Below are 23,451 nucleotides of genomic sequence, written 5' to 3'. Positions count from 1 at the left end.
CTTGGTGGGGTTTACTGTGATACCATCTTTTGACACCATGTGTCTTAAAAACGAGACTTGTCGTAGCCAAAATTCACATTTGTCTCACAAGAATACCTAGTTATCTATCTTAAGTCTCAAAGTGTGTGCATGCACCTAATTTTCTATTTTTCAGGTCACTTCATCCCGTTTCACAATCGAACTTATGCATATCAACCAATATCATATCCGGGCATCCAACGCTAAAATACACTTGGTACTGTTCAAATGAACTTATAAAAATTGGGTTGTACAAATACACAAAAAAGATGCACTCTATCAAGTTTAAAGCTTTTTTCAAACAAATGACAACACTTGCTACAAAACACACTCAAAAAACAAAACACAAAAATAGTTTTTCACACTTGGAAAACAATAATGTTCTTCACAGAAACTTGGTTTTGTGTGTCAGAGTAATACCCTTCTTCTATGTGTTCTTTTTTCTTTAACCTTGTGTTCATCTTTAAGTTCAGCAGTTGAAGCTGTCACGATGTATTACTGCGCTGTAGGATTTGAACAAGGGACCATAAGATATCCATTCTGTGTATGTTTCTGTTATTCTCCCCCTGTAATGGTTCAAAACCAGACATCAAACACAATGATTTGAGAAGTACGATGAACATGAGCTAGCAGCTAGCTTCCTTTAGCTTCCCTTACCTCAACCACAAAACAAATCCATGTCTTGTCGCCATGAGCTTCCGTTATGCCTTTGAGTATTGTGAGTCCCAAGCTTCTAATAGCCTCGGCTATCTCCAAAAAGTGGCTGCATTCTTCACACAACATCTGCATAGAGGTGTGTCGCTTTTTCATTGAATCAAATGAATGAATTAAAGTTGAAGAAACCACAAAATGTTTATATCATACCTCTACAAGAATCTGTCCATTCTTGTTGAGATTCTCCACAATGATCGAACAAACTTTAAGTTGACCACCCACCTCAACAGCCCAGCTTGAACCCTGGTCAGTATTTGAGGTTCCCATCCTGCCATTTTCCTTCTGATGCAGCTATAAATACATAACATGTAAGACGAAGACAACCGTGTTCATGATTGCAACATAAAAACGTTACATAAGTGCAAACAATTTGCAAGTCTAAGCCTGCTATCACAAGGGACTTGATGTGAGATCCCACATTGGTTGGGTAGGAGAACGAAGCATTCCATAGAAGGGTGTGGAAACCTCTTCCTAGCAAACGCGTTTAAAAAACATTGAAGGGAAGCCCGGAAGGGAAAGCCTAAAGAGGACAATATTTGTTAACGGTGGGTTTGGGCCGTTACAAATGGTATTAGAGATAGACACCAAGCGATGTGTCAATGAGGAGGCTGAGCCCCAAAGGGGGTGGACACGAGACAGTATGCCACCAAGGACGTTGGGGCCCAAAAGGGGGTGGATTGAGGGGTCCCATATCGATTGGAGAAGGGAACTAGTGCCAGCAAGGATGCTAGGCCCCGAGGGGGGTGGATTGTGAGATCCCACAACGGTTAGGTAGGAGAACGAAGCATTCCTTATAAGGGTATGGAAACCTCTCTTTTATTGGATAAATAAGCATGCCATCGGCTTTTGCTCGGGCAAAATTAGCACAATAACGGAAAAGGTATCCTAATCATGTAGAAAAGATAAAATTACCTTCATGTTGGCACATTTATTTAGCTTGTCAACATGCTTGGTGATGCCTTGCAAGAACAACATGTGCTTGATTGTGCGCTCCAGCAATGAATCAATACTACACTGCAATACAAGCAAGAAACTTTCAGTGAATGAACCAAAAAAGCTATTTCCATCAAAAGGGAAAAATGGATGAATGGCTTCTCCAAACTTACTTTTGCTCCATTTGGTACGAGCTCCCGAAGTTCTTTGATCCGGTCCTGTATCAATTGTCTGTCCCTCGGCCTAGGCCTACAACTCTCACCTGGCCTAGCCCTTCTTTTACTGTTCTTCCCCGGTTCCGAAGACTTCTCCAACCGCTCACTGCCAGTACCAGAATAAGTCGACGAAAACCCTTTTGGGGACATCACCCCACATATTCCAGATGAGCTTAAAGAGTTTGGCATGTCCTCTCCAATAAAAGATGTTCGACTTTGACCCATAGAGTATCCTTCTGAACAAGCAGATGTTGTAACGTTCGTGGAAGGCTCGGGAATTCGTTCTGATGTTAACAGAGACTGTCCAGACTTGCATAGAGACGTGTCGCTTTTAACATCAGAACCACTGTAACAAACATCAGCCACTACTGCTTCTAACAGATGCTCCATCGGTGAATCAGATGTCAACTGGCTGCTACTCATTCCCTCAGATAAATTGGAAGCTCTACCACCAAAAACGTACTCGGTTTGCCAATCAAGATGAAGGGCATCTTTTAGAAAAGCAGGACCAAGTACTTCGTGCAGCTCGTAACCAGCAGGGAACTTCAACGATGTGTTTGATGGACACCCATCTTCTGATGCTTCGACATCATTTTGCAAGTACATTTCCGTAGGATTGGTTCGGCTCAACATGGCGTTGTGATTCACAGGGAAGCATGCATCATTTGTTATGTCCATGGCAGTGTTTTGTGATGGTGCATTGCATTTTTGTTTCAAATCTACTGCCATATCTTTGTATCCACTAGGCTCCCCTCCACATATCCTGTCATCGAGCAATCTCGCTTTTGATTTAAAACTCTCCACATTGATAGCATCCGGCTGTGTTCTTAGAGATTCGTTGCCCCCAGATCCCGACAACTCTATCCCGACGTTCTTGCTGACACTTTCATCTTCACTTTTCTGTACAAGAAGTAACTTATTAAAAGAAAGATCCCAAGTTTGATCATCATTAGCAAAGAAAAAGTACGATATAGAAAGAGAGTTACCATGTATCCCGAACTCTTACAAGAAGGCATTGGCTCGATATGCCCTGCTGAAGACTCCTGAAGAGTTAGAAAGACGTTTCGGATGTGAGCCACAACGTTGACATCCTCAGTGACCTAAATCCAATAAGAAAACGAACACGGTACAATAAACTAGAGTTAGATGACATTCATATTTAAGAAAGCCATGAACTGAATGTTTATAAGATATCTTTGCACGGATCCATGCAAGCTAAATCAAGCATTTTTATAAACAAGTACAGAAGTTACAAAAGGGTGATTAGGAACCCCATGCCCATCCTGCCCTAAATCTAGATGGCGAGCTTAGAAATTGGTATCTCAGTCACATATCGATAATATTACAAAAACAAAAACGGTAACAACCCAAGCCCACCCCTAGTGTCCGCTTTGGTCCATTACGTATCGCCATCAGCTGTTAGGGAGAGGTTTCCACACACTTATATGGAATGTTTCCTTCTCCTCTCCAACCAACGTGGGATCTCACAATCCACTCCCCTTGGGACACAGCGTTCTCGCTGGCACATTGCTCGGTGTCTGGCTCTGATACCATTTGTAACAACCCAAATCGATGTGGGATCTCACAATTCACCCCCCTTGAGGGCCAGCGTCCTCACTGGCACACTGCTCGGCGTTGACTCTAATACCAATTGTAACAGCTCAAACCCACCGCTAGCAGATATTGTCTGTTTTGGCCTATTACATATCGTCGTCAGCCTCACGGATTTAAAATGCGTCTGTTGAGGAGAGGTTTCCTATAACGACCGAGGCCCACCACTAGCAGATATTGTCCTCTTTGGACTTTCCCTTTCGGGCTTCCCCTCAAGGGTTTAAAACGTGTCTGCTAGAGAGAAGCTTCCACACCCTTATAAAGGGTGTTTCGTTCTCCTCCCCAACCGATGTGGGATATCACGTTTCCACACGAATATTTCTTTTCCTCCCAACTAACATGGGATCTCACAAAAACACTCTATTACAAGAAGCCAAAAGGCAATAATAAGACACATGAATTCAAAACCAACCAGTGGCCCAAAGCACGGTTTTAAAACGTATCATCGTCATCGTCAGCCTCACGGTTTTAAAACGTGTTTGTTAGGGAGAGGTTTCCACAGCCTTATAAGAAATGTTTCGTTCTCCTCTCCAACCAAGGTGAGATCTCACATAAACACACTATTATAAGAAGCCAAAACCCCAAAAAGATCTATAAAATGGCAGTGAATGAAAGAAATTATCAAAATCTTCATATCCATCGGTGAATATGAAGCCCAGAAAAAATGTTCTAGTTCAGCAAGGATCATAATTCACAAGCTTTCACAATCTACCAGATGGAAGAGGCTCTTACTTTATCTAAAGATCCAAGCTGTAAGACCCCGTGCGGAACAACTGCTACAACAACAATAGTCTACAAAGCGTATAAACAAAAATTCAGTAATCAATACGAAAAACAATTGACGAGCGAGAGTGAACGGCTGCCATACCTTAATGCCAGCTAAAAATTGCGTTTGCCAACCATCGCAGTACTATTAAGAAATGATCAGACAATGAGTAACAAAACACAACCCGAAATAGTCGAAAAACAAGCATTAATCATATACCTGAAACGATCAGATAAACTTCAGTAACTTATATTATTGCAGAACAGGAAAGAATAGCACCTCAAGTGTTGAAGAGATATTCGGTATTTGCTCATCTGCAGTAATCCATTGATGTTTTCCAGTAACTGCTACCTGTCCAACAATCCTGCAAAAGGAGATAATTAGAACCTATCATACAATAGCCATATAGAATGCATTATGCTAAGATTTTTACCCTTCCCCAAGAGAATATACATGATAAGACATCTTTGCAACAGCTAATCCAAGAGGGTCGTGTGAATAATGTCCATCGTGAAATTTCTCGAGCGTTTTTCTGTAAAACTTGCTCGTCGAGGGTTCATATTGTTCAGAATTGTCATAGTAGCCATCCTCCCAAGTCAGCATCCTGAATTCAACATTCATTTAAAAGATAATAGATCAAACTTATGTATCAACTACATGCACACGTTGGGATATGGAGCCTGCTACTAGTAGATAGTAAACGACTATTCATAGTAAAAGACCGAATATATATGGTAGATATCTATATATACTAGATGGTTATATCTGGTAAAGTTATATATAGTAAACTAAAACCATATATATCGAATGTTCACTTTGTACATACATCAAGATCTTCCTTGCATTTTCTCTCTTTTGTTCTTTGTGTTCATCTAGATCGAATGTGTGCGTTGTTGTGTTATCCTAACAGTGGAGAGTTAGACTTATGATCTTTTAGTCGAAGTTACAATAACGTCTTAACCATCCAAGAATCATAATACCAAAACAAGTATTTTCTTTCACATCATCCTAAAATCTTCCTTACAAACCAGAAAGAACAAAAGGGTTCATCATACAAATCCTCAAAAAGCAAGAAACCGAAAGGAAAACGACTTACATTCGAGCTCGATGCTTAAGTTTCCAAAAGACAGCATACTTCCACTCCGAGTTGAAACAAAAGCTTTTGAGTATTTGGTGCAAATCAGCAGTACCCATCTCTGACTGAAAAACTTTGTCAAACGCCCTCTAAAAAGACTACCCTACAAAACAGGGCTTGCCCCTAAAATCACCTTGAAAAAAACCCAACTCTAAACGCCTTGAAAACAAAATCCCCCAATTTTCCTAGCTTCCCCTGTATGAGCCTCTACCAGCCTGCTTTATCCTCAATCCTGCTCGCCGTTTTATTGGCGGTCCAATTGCTGGTAATAGCAGAGGATCAGTTCCCATCCCCCTGAACTCAACAATTCAACACAAATAAGATGGTATCAGCAAATTTCAGCACATATCGCATAGCTTCTAACGCAGTGGACTCCATTAGAGTAGGTATAAGTAAAACAATCCATTAAGAACAAGAACAGCAACAGTAAGAGCTCTTTTTCTCGCAGCACCACAGATCACTCGAACAAGGGCAAGAGTAAACCCTAAATTATGTCGGACGACATGGATGAACTTACGAAATCGTCATAAAAACAAAAAACAGAACAACCAAACAAGAAAAGGGCGATTTCAAGGCTCAAATAAGAGCCGAAAACCAAAACCCAAGAACCAAAAAACGTCAAAGAGAAAGAAAAAGAGAAAGAGGGTTGGATTTTAACAAGCCCCTTTACAGAACGAAACAGATTTGAAGCTTTTTGACCGAAAGAAACGACGAGAATCACAGAGAAATTCAACGCCCTGATCTACATTTTCTTGCATATTCTTTCCTTTTCTTGTTTTGACTCCGAATTTCACAGAGGGCGAGGGGAAAAGGCTGAAATGCTAGAGAGAGAGAGAGAGAGAGAGGGGTTTTGTATTGAGTTTTGTTCGCTTTTTCCTGAATTTGTGAGGGCAAAATAACAGAACAGAACAGAACAGAAACGCACTCACAAGCCACACCAACGGATGGTGGGAGAACTTGAAAAACCAACGCCTTTAATACAACCGGACGGCTCATTTTAGCATTGCCGGGGAACTGGGGGCTGCTCAGTCATTGTATTGACCCGTCTTATTCTTCCGGCGCACGTTAGATGGTGATTCCTTTTTAGTGGAGTGTTTGGCAAAATCGGAAATAAGACTTATCAAACAATTCTATGTTAGATGACCTCTTAAAATAAAATTTTTAAGATATAAATAAGGACAAAACATGTTAGAATTACTGTTGGTCAGTGAAAATAATTTTAGAGACAAATGTCCAAGTCATCAGTTACGTATATATATATATAAGGACAAAACATGTCAGAATTACTGTTGATCAGTGAAAATAATTTTAGAGACAAATGTCCAGGTCATCGTGTAACGTGTATATATATTATATTTTTTTATTATTATTATTTTTTTTTTTTTTTGGTACATTCACCTTGTGTGTAAGTGTCAAAAATAAAAGTGGCAAACAAGATGATGTTTATGGAAGGAAAATGCTCCCTTGAAGAAGAAGAAAAAAAAACTTTTTTTTTTTTTTTGGACAAACAACATATGAATGCTCGTTTGACGTCTTTTTCAACCATAATTTTATAGTTTATAAAAGTTGTCACAATCACTCTCCATTGTAAACAAGGTGTATCTTTTTTTTTTTTTCGGTAGCTCAATCATAAAAGGTTCATGGTTAAGCGTGTTTTATTTAGAGCAAATTTGTTAGACAACCTTATAAAAATTTCACTGAAGTTTATATGGATGAGAATAAAACATGCTGGAATAATTCGTGTTGCAAGAGAATGTCGAAGTCATCATGTGTCATTTTATTTTAAGGTTTTTATTTTAGGTCGTTTCAACACTGTTGGTTGGGCCGACATCATTTTGGGAATCCCATGATGTGTGTTTTAAGAATGGGTGATATTGTGGGATTTTTGCTATTCATTTCCAATCATTTTTTTTTATTTTTTATTTTTTATTTTATTTTGTTTGTTCCCTTTTGGGAGGGGAAGTGATTATAGGGAAAAAGAAAATCTACTTTTTGTCATGAATAATTAGGAGCAAAACAAAATAATGTCCAAAAAGGAATTCCTTTATTAAGAATAAAAGAAAATTCAAAAAAGTTAATGTATGATTGTTCTATTGGTACGAGGTCTTTTGGTGAAGCTCAAAAGTAAAGCCACGAGAGATTATCATACCATTGTGAGATCGTGATTCCTAAAATGGTATCAGAGTCATGCCCTAAACTTAGTCATGTCAATAGAATCCTCAAATGTCTAACAAAGAATTGTGAGCCTCGAAGGGATAGTCAAAAGTGACTAAAGTGTTATACAAAGAGTGTACTCTGTTCGAGAGCTTAAGATAAAGAGTTGAGCCTCGATTAAGGGGGAGGTTGTTTGAGAGCTCCATAGGGCTCAAGGAGGCTTTATAGTGTACTTTGTTCGAGGGGAGGATTGTTTCGTTGGTAATAAGGTCTTTTGAAGAAACTCAAAAGTAAAGTCATGAGAGCTTACGATCAAAGTGGACAATATCATACCATTACAGAGAGTCGTGAATCATAACAATTTTAACACTATTCCTAAAGAAACCAAATGATAAGAAAGATGAGTGATGAAAATCTAGTGCGATCAATTGCGCCTAAAAAATACTCAATTTGTCCAAAGTGATTCCACTAATAATCATTGCATTTTCTTTTTTCAATGAATTATTTGTCGGTTTTCACTATTTTTTTGTAATTTTTGTATGTTTTAGCGGTTGAAACTAGCTAAAAAGATCACTCGATATTCGATATAATAAAGTTGCGACACCTAAGTAAAAAAAATAATAATAAATAAATAAACTGAAAACTATATCCAAATGAGAGCAATCTGATGACTAAAAAAAGTCTAAAATAATTAAAAATTATTACTTATATCAATAAATGCACATTTCAGTTCGTTTGTTGTGGGGATAATTTTCACTCTTAGAAACGAAAACTAGGTAACCTGACTATGTTGCAAGTGAATATCAGAGTCGGGTCAGTATATGTCAAATCCAAATTTGAGTCTAGGCGCGAGCCATAGAAAAAATAAGTCAAATTATCAATTTTGATGTCGGTGCACATTCTTACTAAAATTTATAAAATTCTAGTAATATTAATATTGTTATAACCGAGATAAAAGATACACAATTTACTAAAAGGTCAAAGGTTCGAATCTTTAGATTCGATAGCTTAACTTTTTACTAACTCGTAATCTACAAGACAGAGTCCTAAGTCTTGATGCTCATGAATGACAACTTTGATATCTCTCTCCAATGGTCATTCAGTCAATTTCGATATCAATTATATGTCAAAATGGAAGGCCTATTTGAAAATCAAACCTCCATAATGCATATTTGTGACATTAGTGGACGTCCATTACCTCCAAAATAATATCAGTCTCTTCTCTAGTATTCTCGATATTTTAATAGATTCAATTATTATTTTAAGAGTTGATGGTTCGATCCTCCCTGTATAATTGTTGTATACTCAACACCAAGAAATAATTTTTTCGCGTAAGTGCGAAAAAACCGCTCCATTTCGGAACCGCCCTAGAACGCAAGCGAAAACGTGCCATTTCGCAAAATTCAGTTCCTAACCATCGAGTTAGGGCATTCCCTACCACAATGCTAAAAAATAATTTTTTTTAGCAGAAGTGCGAAAAAACAGCTCCATTTTGAAACCGCCCTAGAACGCAAGTGAAAACGGGCTGGTTTCGCAAAATTCAGTTCCCAACCATTGAGTTGGGACATTCCCCACCACAATGCCAAGAAATAATTTTTTCGTATAAGTACGAAAAAAACAGCTCCATTTTGGAACCGCCTTAAAACACAAGCGAAAACGCGTCGGTTTCACGTTTTGAAATTTAAAAAAGTTTCTAATAAATTCTTAAAATTTTCAATTTTATATCTAAAAATGTTGGGATTTTCACTTTTGTATCTAATAATTAAAAACAAAGTTTTCTATAATTTTTATTATTAGAAAAATTATATTAAGATATTTCAAAGTAAATTCATTTAAAAAAAAAATATATTTTTTTTTTAATGGAAACAAAACTTTATTATCTATAATTTGAAAATTAATCTAAATTTTACCACACAAAAAAAAAAAAAAATAATAATAATAATAATATTAAATAAATAAATATATATATATTTAAGTATAGAACCCTAGCAGTAGCTGTTTTTCCTTTCCCTCTAATTTTCCTCTGAGCATTAAGCATTAGCCAGGCGGAGTTCGTAGCTATGGTGGAACTCCAAGATGAGCTCCTTCAAGTCTTCATCTCTCTAACCCGGCGGAACCCTAAGCTCGTTGACGGCGCTACAACATTGATCGTGCTCCACCTCCATCCCTTCCGGTACTGTTTCTACTCTCCTCATCTTTCGAATTTCATCCACCATTGCTACTAGTAGAAATCGATTCAACTCTTTAACGGCGGATTCTTTCAATCCAAATGGTTTCCAAGACTGTAGCCTCCGCTATTTCTTCCTCTCTTTCGCCAGCTCCGTCGAAAGGCAAGCTCTCGTCTCTGGTTACTCGCCCACTAAGAATTGCATCTTCAAATCCCCAAAATCTATCTCCAATTCCTGCCGAATCCCCGCCTATCATCTCGAAACCACCAAATTCGAATGTTTCACCGGAAGTTTCGCTGGAAAAGTCAACTACAGAGATTTCGTTTCATGAACGGCTTCGGACGTTCCTTCAGAATTGCAAGACGGGTAATTTTACCGCATCAGAAGCATTTCAATTCTTTGACCTAATGATGCTTGCGAATCCTACCCCTGCGATGTCTTCATTCAATCTTTTACTTGGTGGACTTGCTAAGACTAAGCACTACTCTGAGGTTTTGAAGCTGTATTATAGAATGAGCTTAGCCGGACTTTTGCCTAATTACATCACGCTTAATATTTTGCTTAATTGCCTTTGTAATGTGAATCGGATTAGCGAAGGTCTAGCAGCCATGGCGGGGATTATAAGGAGAGGTTTTATTCCCAATATAGTGACATATACGTCCCTGATTAAGGGCTTGTGTATGGAGCATAGGATTAGTGAAGCTACGCGGCTGTTTATGAGAATGCAAAAGTTGGGTTGTAGGCCAAATGTGATTACTTATGGGACTTTAATCAAGGGACTTTGTCAAACGGGTAATACTAACATTGCACTTAAGTTGCATGAGGAAATGCTCAATGGGACTGGTCGATACGGCATTAGTTGTAAGCCTAACGTTATTTGTTATAGTACCATTATTGATGGGCTCTGTAAAGATGGGCGGGAAGACAAGGCAAGGGAACTTTTTGAGGAAATGAAAGCTCGGAGAATGCTTCCAGATGTGATTTCTTACAGCTCTTTGATTCATGGATTTTGCAATGGTGGAAAGTGGGAGGAGGCTAAATGTCTGTTCAATGAGATGGTGGATCTAGGTATTCAACCAAATGCCGTCACATTTAATGTGTTGATGGATATACTTTGCAAGGCAGGAAAGGTTATCGAGGCCAACGAGTTGCTAGAGGTGATGATTCAGAGAGGTAATGCTCCTGATTTGTTTACTTATAATACATTGATGGATGGGTTCTGTCTGGTTAGTGATCTAGACAGTGCAAGGGAACTGTTCCTTAGTATGCCAAGTAAGGGGTGTGAACCTAATGTGATTAGCTACAATGTGCTAATCAATGGGTACTGCAAAAATTGGAAGGTGGAAGAAGCAATGAAGATTTACAATGAAATGCTTCAAGTGGGCATTAAACCATCTGTGATAACATATAATGCCTTGCTAACGGGTCTTTTTCAGGCCGGGAAGGTTGATGATGCAAAGAAAATATTTGGTGTCATTCAAGCTCATGGTTTGGTGCCGAGTTCAAGTACATTGAGTATCTTTGTAGATGGGCTGTGTAAGAACGATTGTTTGTTAGAAGCAATGGAAATTTTTAACGAGCTTTCATACAACTTGAAATTGGACATTGATATCTTTAATTGTCTTATCGATGGCCTATGTAAAGCAGGGAAACTTGAAACAGCTTGGGAGTTCTTCGACAAAATTTCCCGTGAAGGGCTTCTGCCAAATGTTGTGACCTATTCCATTCTAATCCATGGGTATTGTAAAGAAGGACAAGTAGAAAAGGCAAATGATTTATTTCGAAAGATGGAAGAAAATGGTTGTACCCCCAATGTAATTACCTACAATACACTTCTCCGTGGTTTCTACAAAAGTAATAAACGAGAGGAAGTGGTTGAGCTTCTTCATAGGATGGTTAAGAAAAATGTGGTGCCAGATGCTTCAACCTGCACCATAGTCTTAGACATGCTTTCCAAAGACGAAAAGTATAGGGGATGTTTGAACTTGCTTCCAACGTTTCCTGTCCAAGAGTATCGAGGTTGATGACAACAATTCAGAAATATCTATCGACTGATAAGGGATTATGGCTTGAAATTTCAGATAAGCTGGATTATCAGAGCATAACGTTTGGAAATTCGAAGCTCTGTTGGTTTCCCTTGTTGCATTGATGTGTAGCAGCTACCCATAAGTTGAGAAAATTTTGAGTTCTCGTGATGAACCTGCCTTGACTTCTGCCTCATGCATACATGTCTAACCCCAGCCAGGTGTTCTTGGCTGTAAGCAAGGTTCATTATTCTACTAGATCCCTCATTCATAATAGTCTAAAGGCAAAGCCACCTTAAGGTCTTTGATCATCACAAGTTTGAAGAGACTACTTTTACTGAGTTAGATATATAGTTGTGAAGCCAACTTTTTATGGGTTCGAACGTTTTGGCTGCCGACTTAAGATGTTGAATATCTCGTAACTTTGTTAGACTCCTATAACTATAAGCTCGAGTGGAGGAACATTAATGTCATGTTCAATGTCTACAACTTGCTGTATGGTACAAATAAGGATGAATAATACATCGGTCGTGCTCTTTTGCTTTAGTTCTAGAAGTCTAGAAATCGATCCATTCAGATAGAAACTCAGAGTTAAGAGCACCTGGTTTAAAAAGAAAAGCTTCATCAATCAACAATCACACAAGGAAAAGATTCAGGGTGAAGACAGAAAACAGAATGACCCAGCAACTTCTTCCCTTACGGTATAATAAGGGTTGTTGAGGATTATTGGAAGTGAGTCACGGTTAATTTAGTGGAAGATCATGGGTTTATAATCCATTGGTATGAGGCCTTTTGAGGAAGCCCAAAGTAAAGCCACGAGAGCTTATACTCAAAGTGGAAAATATCATACCATTATGGAGAGTCGTGATTCCTAACAAGGGTCACGAGAGCTCTATTTCCATTATCCTTTGACGTACTGACATATAATGAAAGATTTTTTGAACATATTGCCTAATGGGTAAATTCTGTGGCCATGATTTGAGCCTTTCATTCAGATTATCTGCAAATATTCAGTTCAGCACGTGTACTGCTTCACTAGAACATGGCCTCTTTTGTTTTCTACTCTCTGTTCCTTGATATGAAAGAGTGGAGAATATTTCCTCTGTTCTTAATGATCTACAATTTAGGTTCAAATTTAGATTTCATGAACTTCTATAAGATCTGTTTGTCTCTGAATTTTTTTTAATAATCATTTTGATTTTTACGATAGGTAAATAACGTCGAAGCCCGAAGGTATATTAACGGGTTGATGTGACCAAGAGCTCGCATTGAAGCTATATAGAAGGTTGAAGGTAGCAGGTAATATGAGGTACGTAAGGTATATTAAATTGTTTTAAAATTTTCTATGATTTGTGCCTCATGTTCTCCGAGTAGAGTAGTCCATTGAATTCTTCACCGACATGGGGGAGGCCATTTTGTGTCGTTTATAAATCGAGCAGGAATCATTTGTTAGGAATCACGACCCTCCACAGTGGTATGATATCCTCCACAATGGTATGATATTCTCCACTTTGAGCATAACCTCTCATGACTTTGTTTTTTGCTTCCCCAAAAAGGCTTCATACCAATGGAGATGAGGATCAACCCCCTAATTAGCTGATGTGTGAGACTCCTCTTCCAACAATCCTCTCCTCGAACAAAGTACACCATAGAGCCTCCCCTGAGGCCTATGGAGCCCTCAACAACCTCCCCTTAATTGAGGCTCGACTCCTTCTTTGGAGCCCTCAAACAAAGTACACCATTTGTTCAACACTTGAGTCACTTTTTACTACCCTTCGAGACTTCCAATCTTTTTGTTCAACATTTGAGGATTCTATTGACAGGGGGCTAAGTTAAGGACATGACTTTAATACCATGTTAGGAATCACGTCTCTCCACAATGGTATGATATTGTCTACTTTGAGCATAAACTCTCATGGCTTTACTTTTGGTTTCCCCAAAAGGCCTCATACCAATGGAGATGTATTCCTTATTAAACCCATGATCAACCATTTAACTAGCTAGCTGATGTGGGACTACTCTTCCAACAATCCTCAACATCTTTCTTGTTCATCTGTCAAAGTTGCATTATGTACTGTATGCAACTTTGTTCCTCGATGTCGATCTTAATTTACTCTCAAACATCTGCAGAGGATACTATAAGTGCAGCAGCATGAGAGGTTGTCCAGCAAGGAAGCATGTCGAGCGGTGTCTCGAGGAACCTTCAATGCTCATTGTTACATATGAAGGTGAACACAACCATCCCAGAATAGCTTCTCAATTCCCAAATACTTGAACCCCATCAAGACTACTACTCGAAAAAAGATTCGAAAACCTCCACGAAACGTAGCGAAACTCGAGAGTTTCTGTACATATGGAAGAAGAATACTTATGGAGCTCTGCATTTTAGCTCTTTCGAGAGGTGGGTTTGCTTGCAAAAGCCTGTTTTAATCACATCTGGCAATTCTGAAGCTCAGAATTTTGTAGATTAGGGTGTGAATGTAAAATCTTGAAGAACTCTCATCCTTCTCTGCAATTACTGCTTCGAACAACTTTATTATTCTAAATTAATGGAGAAGTCCTCAAGAGCATTTTTCGTTACGTCCTTGAACCAATAATCATCTTTCGGCTAAACAACATGATCAACTTTACAAATGTTTTATAGTTAAGTCGGTTCGTTTATATTTAGAAAATTTTTCTAGTACTTCGAGAATATGGATTTACCTTTTATTTATTATCTGTCACGTCAATATCGGTGATTAAGGAACGGTTGATCTTTTGAGCCTTTTTGCATGGTTTGCTTACTAGGTCAATTCTCATTGCCCTCGACATGTCAAAATCTAGAGACATTTTAATTTCGGGAATCCATGGTGAACAAAATAATCAATAAACTAGGAGTGTCGACGGGATAGATGGAGACACAAATGAACTTGTCGGGCTGACTTCCCCTTCCCAAATTTATATTTAGGAACCCATTTGGATAGAAAATAACGGAAACTAGTAAAATTGTCACATGTGAGAAGCACGTGAAATTTCTCTCTACTAGTATGTAGAAATTCTCGGGTCCAAACTCAGCTAATCATTCCACTCGTTTTGTTAGACTCAAAACTCTCAAATTTTTAGTTGAAAATACGTCTTAACCACTTCATTAATACTCGAGTTGGTTAATATATTAAATTGTAACAAGATAACATCTTCTTATTCAAAAATCCCATCTAAACCACTTTGTTCGTTTTGTAGTAATGTAAGATGCCTATTTACCAGGATGCCCTTCTAAGGTCGTCTCCTTCTATCATTTCAAATATGATAATGATTCATAATTAAATGGCTAGTAAATCCATCCAACTACCTTAATATAATATCTCGTTTACTTTATCAATTAAACTATATTCAAGTTGACTTTAAATTTTAATAAAAATATTAAAAACCATACGTCATAAATTAAATTAATAAATATATAACTTTTAATTAAATATTTTATATAAATTAAAGTATAAATTAAATTTTTTAAAGTGAAATAAATATAAAATAATACTTCGCCAACGCACTGATATAATTTTTTTAGAGTCTAAATAAAGAATAACAATAATAATAAAATGACAGAAAACAAAATTGTAAAAAGAAAACCGTTGAATTTTAAAGTGGGCCCCAACGTAACGGAATCTCCAATGACAGCTGGACATTGCCTCACCATCCATCAGAGCCCTCCATTTTTTTTTTCTTTTTTTAATTTAAAAATCTCGATCCTTTATTAATTTAAATTACTTTTTTTATGTTTTTTTTATTCAATCAACGGTAGAGATTTAAATCATCATTCTTGAAAAATAAAATTAGAGAAAATATTTGTAAGAAAGAAAAAATATATATAAACTTTAAAGAGAGAAAAAAAAAAAGTTAAATAAAGTAAGAATTTTTTAGAAATAGAATAAAAAAGCAATAATTATGAACAAGAAAAATATCTCGTTTCGTTATTAGTGGTGTAGACTTATAATACAAATGAATATAAAAATACGATGGGTAGCTAACTCGTTTGTAGACTTATAATTAAACATTAATTAGAGTAATATATCGGCAACATATATATATATATATATCCAAAATTAGTATGGTAATTTAAGGAAGGACAATAATTTTAATTTTTGATATTTATGGAGAAGTAATAATGTTGTTATTAATATCTGATAAAATGTTATAATCATCATAAGCGCCGCCACTGTCCGACTCGGTGCAGAGTACAAAATTACGAAATTTTAAATAATTTTACCAAAAAAAGAAAAAGAAAAAGAAAAAGAAAAAGAAAAAAGAAAAAACTTGTCACAGAAAACTCACATACAGAACCAGCCGAACATGGCGGAGAGCAAGCTTCTTGTTCTTTCTTTCTTTCTCTCTCTAGAACCGGCCTGCTGCAATTGAAGAACAAGAAGAAGAAGAAGAAGAAGACGGATATTATAACGCTTGATCCACTTTTATTTTCTTTGATGTTTCGAATTCTTGAAGTAATCCGTTGATTTGATTCTTCCTCCATTGGCAGCCAGTTTGAAATTTGTTCTTGTATGGTTTTTCTGAGGAATTTTGCGACGGGATCCTCTGTTGGAGGGCGGCGTTGATGAAGCTTCTTCGTCGATGTCTGAGGATTCTGATCCTCTCTCTGCTCTCTGTCTCTGTTTTTGCTCCTTTGGTTCTCGTTTCTTTCCGCCTCAAGACCATCACTTCTATTGGTTCGTTTTGATTTTCTCCTCTTATGTTCTTGATTACTGAGTGTAAGATGAAGACCGAGGGTTTTGGTTTTGGATTCGGTGTCTTCCTTTGTTGAGTTTTGGTTTGATTGATTTAGTTCGTTGTTTGTTTTGATTTAGGGCGGAGGGAGTTCATCGATGACTTATGGAGCAGGGTATGGCTGTTTTTCTTTCAATTCTTGTGTGGGTTTTTTTTGTGGATTCTGTTTTTATGCATTGGAAATCTGTTTTTCGATTTTTTGGTGAGATATTTTCAATCATATGCGATGTTTGTGGTAAATATGAATGCTATAAGAAGATTGAAGGCGGTTCTTTTTGTTTTTGTTCTTTGGAGAGAAGCGAAGAGATGTTGAAGCACTTAGCTCAATGGAACAGGTACTCTTACATATTACTTAAGTTTGCCATGCTCTGAACTTTGTGGATAGTGATTTTGATCTGTACTGGCATTGTCATGAAGGAAGCGGGCGAGAGCTTGAAAGGACCTAAACCTATTGTTTTCAAAGATAATGATTTTCAATCTAGAGAAGGAATTAACTCCCTTGAATTTGGTATGTGTTTTTTCTTGTGCCTTATTTGTCTCCTGCAGTTCTTATTTCTCTTATTTATGTTGCTTTGTTCTGGGCTACTCCTTTTGAACTTCAGGAAGTAATCCCAGCATAGAACATAAGGATAATCGGTTTGATGATGGAGGGGAAAAGGTACTTTGTTCTACAAATCGTGTTGATTCTCTCTTGGCTATGAACTAATAATTGGAACTTATCTCCTTCCAAATGATATTTTGTATGTATATATGTGGTATTTGGCTATATTTAGGGGTGTAATGCCTTGGTTTCGTATATTATTTGTAACAACCTGAGTCTACTACGAGTAGATATTGTCTGCTTTGGCTCCTTACGTATTGCTGTTAGTCTCACGGTTTTAAAACGCGTCTACTAGGGAGAAGTTTTCACACCCTTATAAGAAATGTTTCGTTCCCCTCTCCAACCGATGTGGGATCTCACAATCCACCCCCCTTGGGGGCCAGCGTCCTTGTTGGCACACCGTTCGGTGTTTGGCTCTGATACCATTTGTAACAACCTAAGCACACCGCTGGTAGATATTGTCCGTTTTGGCCCGTTATGTACCGCCGTTAGTCTCACGGTTTTAAAACGCGTCTACTAGGGAGAGGTTTCCACACCCTTATAAGAAATGCTTCGTTCCCCTCTCCAACTAATGTGTGATCTCACCATTCGCCTCCCTTGGGGGGCCCAACGTCCTCGCTGGTATATCGCCCAGTGTTTGGCTCTGATACCATTTGTAACAACCCAAGCCCACCGCCAGTAGATATTGTTCATTTTGGCCCGTTACGTATCGCCGTATCATTCATGAACAACTTCCTCTTATAGCTTCTTTTTCTTTGTTCCTCACTTAAGTTGTTTTTTAGTCCCCATCTGAACCATTAGAAGCACATATATCAGCAAAATTGGAATTAGTATTGATTCTTTAGCATGTATGAACTAAGTTCACCTGCAAATTGGTTCTAAATTTTGATTGCAGAATAATTCTTATAAGGCAACCGGACAACATGATCGGGGTGCTGTCAAGCGTGATAAGAATGCACGCATACCCCAGTCTAGATCAGTAGATTATAAGGTAAAGGAGATGACAGATCAACTGATTAGAGCCAGAGTCTACCTAAGTTTCGCGCCACCAGGTAGCAATTCTCATTTGACGAAAGAGTTAAGGCAACGAATCAAAGAGTTAGAACATGCAGTCGAGGAAGTTACTAAGGATTCAGCTCTGACAAAGAGGTAAATAGTGGAAAATTATATGCAGATTTTGATTAGAACAGATATCTAAAGCAGTGAAACTTCACCTGAAATGCTGTTAAATTTACAGTGCTTTGCAGAAAATGAAGAACATGGAGTCTTCATTAGTAAAAGCAGGCCATGCTTACCCAGACTGCTCGGCAATGTCTTCAAAGCTTCGAGCTATGACAGACAATGCTGAAGAGCAAGTTCGTATGCAAAAGAAACAAGTTACTTATCTTGTAAATCTTGCTGCAAGAACCACCCCTAAAGGCTTTCATTGTCTATCAATGCGACTGACTTCTGAATACTTCGCTTTGCCACCACCTTCGGAGAGGCAGCTGCTTGAACAGAAAAAGTTGCTTCATGATACTAAGCTCTATCATTATGCTGTCTTCTCCGACAATGTTTTGGCTTGTGCTGTTGTTGTCAACTCCACTGTTTCAAGTGCTAAGGTATAGCATTTAAAGCTCATTTAGCTCAAAACGTGCCATTTCTTGATTTGTACTGGGGCATTCTCCGACCGACGTTCCGCTCCTTGCAACTGCTTTTCCCTGAACAACCTAATGGATCTACAACAATAACACAATGACAACCAAACCAACAACTATGGTCCTCTCGGCAATGTCCGAGGGGTCCCCTTTGCACATTAGAAGATTTTTGTTAATTACGTTAACCCGTTCATTCTTTGAAAATATTTTCAGGAACCGGAGAGAATTGTCTTCCATTTGGTGACCAATTCATTGAACTTGCCAGCAATGTCCATGTGGTTTTCACTGAATCCTATGGGAAGAGCCACAGTTGAGGTCTTGAGAATGGAGGACTTTGAGTGGCTGTCCAGGGAGTATGATTTAGGATGGAAGGTGCACAATTTTAGTGACCCAAGGTTTACTTCTGAACTCAACTATCTTCGGTTCTATCTGCCAAATATCTTCCCTTCACTGGATAAGGTCGTAGTTCTTGATCATGATGTGGTGGTGCAAAAGGATTTATCTGGTTTGTGGCACGTTGATATGAAGGGGAAGGTCAATGGTGCTGTTGAAACTTGTCAAGAAAATGAGGCTTCTTTTCTACGGATGGATATGTTTATCAACTTCTCAGATCCACTGATTGCTGATGAATTTGACAGTAAGGCATGCACATGGGCGTTTGGAATGAACGTATTTGATCTTAGGAGGTGGAGGGAAGAAAATTTAACTGCTCGCTACCATGAATATCTTCGACTGGTAAGAACATTGATGTAACTTGTTTGTAAAAATTGTTAGTCACTAACTACTTTTCAGTGTGATTCTATCGTGTTTAAGTTACAGTCCACCTCCCTTCGGGACCCAACGTATTCGTTGGCACTCGTTCCCCTATCCAATCGACGTGGGATCTCACAATCAACCCCTCTTCGTGGCCAATGTCGTTACTGGCACTTGTTCCTCTCTTTAATCGATGTGGGATCTCATAATCCACCCCCCTTCAAGGCTCAGCGTTCTCATTGGCCCTCATTCTTCTCTTCAATCGATGTGGGATCTCACAATTTTGTCCTCTTCGGACTTTCTCTCTCGGGATTCCCCTCAAAGTTTTTAAAACGCGTCTGCTAAGGATAAGTTTCCACACCCTTATAAAGAATGTTTTGTTCCTCTCTCCAACCGATGTAGGATCTCACAATCCACCTCTCCTTCGAGGCCCAGCGTCCTCGTTGGCGCTCATTCCCCTCTGCAACCGAGGTGAGATCTCACAAGATCAAGGTGGCCTTGGTGTACAGATAACTTTAGAAACATGAAACTTGACGTTTTTTGGGCTATGGTCTAGAATCTAACTCTACTTTCTGTTGGGTTTTTCTTAGCTTCTGAGGCTTTTTGGTCTGGTTTCTTAGCTTCTATGAATTGCATTACTCTTAAAAAAAAAACTTTTCAGATGCACATACTGTGTCCTACCACTCCTCACTGCTATACTCTTGTTATAATGCATGCAGAGTAATGAACGGCCAATCTTGAAGGGTGGAAGCTTGCCTTTGGGGTGGGTTACATTCTATAACCAGACTACAGCGGTGGAGCGGCGGTGGCACATGCTCGGACTCGGCCATGACTCTACCGTGCCACCAGACGACATCGAGAAGGCAGCTGTTATACACTACAACGGTGCTTGGAAGCCATGGTTAGATATTGGATTTGGCGAGTACAAAGGTTTATGGAGCAAACATATGGACTTCGACAACCCATACTTGCAACAATGCAACATCCACGGCTAATCAATAGCCATCATCAACAAACAACAAACAAAGCTTAGAGGTCAGTCATTTAGTTACTTTTTCTTACCATTCTTTCTACTTCTATAGCAATTCTTCATGTAAATTGAAACTCCCCATTTCTTCATGTAGCAAAGTTGAATCATAGAAATGATTGAAAATAAGACATTCCACCTTTTGGTTTGGTTAGCCCTTGCAGCCTTTTCGGTTATGATTCTGCGTTCGAAACTTTTGATGATAACATATTTCATTACGCCTGATTTTAAGTGTTTTGAACTAATCTATAGTTTAGATATTAGTGTCAGGCACCAGGCGGTGTGCTAGCGAGAACGTTGGGCCGCCAAGAGGGATGGATTGTGAGATCCCACATTGATTAGAGAGGAGAAGGAAGCATTCCTTATATGAAAGTAGAAACCTCTCTTTAGCATACCCATTTCAAAAATTTTAAGGGAAAGCTTAAAGAGTGTAATATCTACTAGCGGTGGGCTTAGGCTATTACAGTAGAGCTTAAAAAGATTCCAACCATTGAATCGTCGAAAAAAGACATCAAATGAAAAAAAAATAATTGAATCGCTCAAATTGCTTAAAAGATATTTAAAAAAGCTATTGATGCTTATGTCTAGCCTCGAGACTTGCGTCTTCTTTGAATCATACAAGAGGCTTATGCCTTTGTTAAAGTGCATTGCTGTTTTGTTTCGATTATAATTATGAACTTACTAAGAGGTAATCTTGTTGCTTATTCATTATATTAACGAGTTCTTGAATGTAATAAGTTATTAGATCTTTTTTTGAATTCAACATAATGTTCGAGGTGAAAAATTTTGAATATTTGATCCCTTGATCAAGAGTATATATTTTAATCGGTTGAACTATGCTTCAAACGATAACAAGTGACTGGACTTATTAATGACAAATGTACGACCAAATAAAATTACATTAGAGTTCCAAACATAATACCTTGACGGGTTGAACTATATTTAATTCCGTTATAATTATTATTTTTATTTATTTATTTTCTAAGTGAAAAGACATCAAAATTGGAAGCATCTTATGAAAGAACACATGAGAGTGAAGTTTTAGCAAAATCTCATTTTGGACATTTTGGAAGTCCACGTAGGAGTAAGCTATTGGCTAGAAATGGATGACGGACACGTGTACAAACCCAATTGGTCAGAAGTAGATAAGGATATCAACTGAATGGCTGTCCCCCTATCCAGCTTTGTGTGGTTGCCACTCGACACAAACAAATAATATTAACAAACCCTTTGATCGCCACTCCCCAAATTGCATTTTTCCCCCATTTTCCTCCCAAAGTTCAAGAGCAAAACAAGCAAATGGCCGCCGTCACCTCCGCCGCCACCGCCACCGTGCGCTCTTCTCTGGTTCAGAACCGCCCCCTGCCGGCCGCTTCACCCGCCCCATTCCTTCTTGGTGGGTTCTTTTGTTGCTATGCTCTTACGGTTATATTTTAAGCTTTTGAATGGTTAGCCCGTGATGTTAGAATTTGACTCGATTAATGAATCAATTTATAATAGAATTCGCTTTAGAATGAACATGGATTCTCTTTAAATCGATTTTTAACGAACAATTGAACTAGAACCATTTAGATCAATGTTATAGAAGTTGAAATATACGGTAGTAGTATGTTTAATCGAGTTTTTTCGGTCACCTCGTTGATGTAGGGTTGCCTGCTTTGGGAAAGAAAGGAGGAGTTAGGTGTTCTATGGAAGGGAAACCAAATGGAGATGTAGAAAACAAGTCGAGCACCTTAGGGATGGGCGCGTCGTTGGTAGCTGCGGCTTACGCTGCGTCGATGTCGAGTCCAGCCATGGCTTTGGTGGATGAGAGGCTGAGCACTGAAGGGACTGGCCTTCCATTTGGTTTGAGCAACAATCTTCTCGGTTGGATTCTTCTTGGCGTGTTTGGTTTCATATGGGCATTCTACATTATTTACACTTCTACTCTCGAAGAAGACGAGGAATCGGGCTTATCTCTTTAGGTCATACTTGTCGTCTTATTATTGTTGTTGTAGATCGTTGTGTGGATATTCGCCTCTGGCTTGAATCGTATAACCTTTTGAGTTCATGTCGTTGAAGCTGAAGCAAATTGGCTCAAAACTACTCTATTTCATACCTAGCTCGACAAAGAATAAATGTATTTTATCATGGTAAAGTGAACGTGCTATGAGGATGGATTTTAACTTTTTTTTCGGAAGAAGTCATCACGTTTTTTCATTTTCCTAGATCGTTCACATTTTCAACACCGATTTATTTCAATAAATTAACCTCGAGCAATTTATAGATTATAAATTTTTTTGCTCTTAGTTTACCCGTTGTTGTCAACAATGAATTTATCTCAAAGTGTTTGTCAATGGTCCTAAGAGAAGTACATGAATGAACTCGGACCATAATTGAATGCCAAGGTTAAACATGTTTTGTTTGAAGCAGTCCTATGTTGGATGACTTCTTAAGAATTTTCATGGGATGCATCTAAATGAAGACAAAACATACTAAAATGACTCACGTTGATGTTCGAGAATAGTTTTTACTCTTAAAAATAAGGGATGACTTAACCATATTGCAGGAGACTGCTCGGGCTATTAAGTGTCTATATCGTAGGGGAATGCCCGAGCTATTAAGTGTCGAATCCGAATTCCAAATACTAATTTGGATCCAGACGATAACCCATATATTTTCCATTAAAAAAGTAAATATAAAAATTTATACGGTTATTTTCATGCGTGTAAAGATAAAAGGTGACAGGGATGGAGTATAAGAGCTAGGGAGAAAAAGTGGCACGTGCGAAGGTAGTGAAGTACCCAAACTACCCTCTCAATGTGGCCGTTGAGCTGCGAAATTATCGCTGACATGTTTTGGCCCGATTTTCCTTTCTTTTTTTTTTTTTTTTTTTTTTTTTTTTTTTTTTTTTTTTTTTTTTTTTTTTTTTTTTTTTTTTTTTTTTTTTTTTTTTTTCTT

At 38.1% G+C, this 23,451-nt stretch overlaps 4 protein-coding genes across 7 annotated transcripts; 3 read left to right on the top strand and 1 right to left on the bottom strand.

Moving 5' to 3' along the window:
- Window positions 1–186: 186 nt before the first annotated feature.
- Window positions 187–6,330, bottom strand: LOC111807232 (transcription factor bHLH155-like). 2 transcript variants are annotated; one of them, XM_023692865.1, is made up of 11 exons: window positions 5,354–6,330; window positions 4,691–4,861; window positions 4,537–4,621; window positions 4,360–4,401; window positions 4,224–4,283; window positions 2,867–2,980; window positions 1,839–2,780; window positions 1,645–1,746; window positions 883–1,023; window positions 676–801; window positions 187–584 (listed from the first exon to the last, which is right to left on the bottom strand). In XM_023692865.1, exons 1-11 carry the CDS (start codon window positions 5,449–5,451, stop codon window positions 504–506), a joined length of 1,962 nt encoding a protein of 653 aa, XP_023548633.1. In that variant the 5' UTR covers window positions 5,452–6,330; the 3' UTR covers window positions 187–503. The 2 variants fall into 2 exon arrangements, with proteins under 2 accessions (XP_023548633.1, XP_023548634.1); XM_023692866.1 differs by having other exon boundaries at window positions 883–1,014.
- Window positions 6,331–9,547: 3,217 nt separating this feature from the next.
- On the top strand, window positions 9,548–14,318 carry LOC111807234 (pentatricopeptide repeat-containing protein At1g63330-like). The gene is made up of 3 exons (XM_023692869.1): window positions 9,548–12,450; window positions 12,949–13,047; window positions 13,869–14,318. The coding sequence occupies exon 1, from the start codon at window positions 9,816–9,818 to the stop codon at window positions 11,736–11,738; it is 1,923 nt and encodes a 640-aa protein (XP_023548637.1). The 5' UTR covers window positions 9,548–9,815; the 3' UTR covers window positions 11,739–12,450; window positions 12,949–13,047; window positions 13,869–14,318.
- Window positions 14,319–16,000: 1,682 nt separating this feature from the next.
- LOC111807227 (probable galacturonosyltransferase 6) lies at window positions 16,001–20,669 on the top strand. 3 transcript variants are annotated; one of them, XM_023692856.1, is made up of 9 exons: window positions 16,001–16,435; window positions 16,574–16,608; window positions 16,793–16,828; window positions 16,911–17,001; window positions 17,096–17,151; window positions 17,990–18,243; window positions 18,332–18,695; window positions 18,945–19,466; window positions 20,204–20,669. In XM_023692856.1, exons 1-9 carry the CDS (start codon window positions 16,324–16,326, stop codon window positions 20,477–20,479), a joined length of 1,746 nt encoding a protein of 581 aa, XP_023548624.1. In that variant the 5' UTR covers window positions 16,001–16,323; the 3' UTR covers window positions 20,480–20,669. The 3 variants fall into 3 exon arrangements, with proteins under 3 accessions (XP_023548624.1, XP_023548626.1, XP_023548625.1); XM_023692858.1 differs by having other exon boundaries at window positions 16,317–16,435; window positions 16,798–16,828; XM_023692857.1 differs by having other exon boundaries at window positions 16,397–16,435; window positions 16,788–16,828.
- Window positions 20,670–21,734: 1,065 nt separating this feature from the next.
- Window positions 21,735–22,685, top strand: LOC111807229 (photosystem II reaction center W protein, chloroplastic). The gene is made up of 2 exons (XM_023692859.1): window positions 21,735–21,907; window positions 22,159–22,685. The coding sequence occupies exons 1-2, from the start codon at window positions 21,811–21,813 to the stop codon at window positions 22,473–22,475; spliced, it is 414 nt and encodes a 137-aa protein (XP_023548627.1). The 5' UTR covers window positions 21,735–21,810; the 3' UTR covers window positions 22,476–22,685.
- Window positions 22,686–23,451: the final 766 nt, after the last annotated feature.

The sequence above is a fragment of the Cucurbita pepo genome, chromosome LG12 (assembly GCF_002806865.2).
Source record: "Cucurbita pepo subsp. pepo cultivar mu-cu-16 chromosome LG12, ASM280686v2, whole genome shotgun sequence".
Taxonomy (NCBI): Eukaryota; Viridiplantae; Streptophyta; class Magnoliopsida; order Cucurbitales; family Cucurbitaceae; genus Cucurbita; species Cucurbita pepo.
This window is presented reverse-complemented; position numbering and strand designations above follow the sequence as displayed.

Bases quoted from the DNA above. Each gene is read 5' to 3' on its own strand.
- LOC111807232 (XM_023692865.1), bottom strand. From the start codon at position 5,451: ATGGGTACTGCTGATTTGCACCAAATACTCAAAAGCTTTTGTTTCAAC. The intron at 1,747-1,838 runs GTAAGTTTGGAG...CTTGTATTGCAG, and splicing joins TCGTACCAAATGGAGCAAAA to TGTAGTATTGATTCATTGCT. The intron at 585-675 runs GTAAGGGAAGCT...GAACCATTACAG, and splicing joins GGATTTGTTTTGTGGTTGAG to GGGGAGAATAACAGAAACAT.
- LOC111807234 (XM_023692869.1), top strand. From the start codon at position 9,816: ATGGTTTCCAAGACTGTAGCCTCCGCTATTTCTTCCTCTCTTTCGCCA.
- LOC111807227 (XM_023692856.1), top strand. From the start codon at position 16,324: ATGAAGCTTCTTCGTCGATGTCTGAGGATTCTGATCCTCTCTCTGCTC. The intron at 18,244-18,331 runs GTAAATAGTGGA...TTAAATTTACAG, and splicing joins GATTCAGCTCTGACAAAGAG to TGCTTTGCAGAAAATGAAGA. The intron at 18,696-18,944 runs GTATAGCATTTA...AAATATTTTCAG, and splicing joins CCACTGTTTCAAGTGCTAAG to GAACCGGAGAGAATTGTCTT.
- LOC111807229 (XM_023692859.1), top strand. From the start codon at position 21,811: ATGGCCGCCGTCACCTCCGCCGCCACCGCCACCGTGCGCTCTTCTCTG. The intron at 21,908-22,158 runs GTGGGTTCTTTT...TCGTTGATGTAG, and splicing joins ACCCGCCCCATTCCTTCTTG to GGTTGCCTGCTTTGGGAAAG.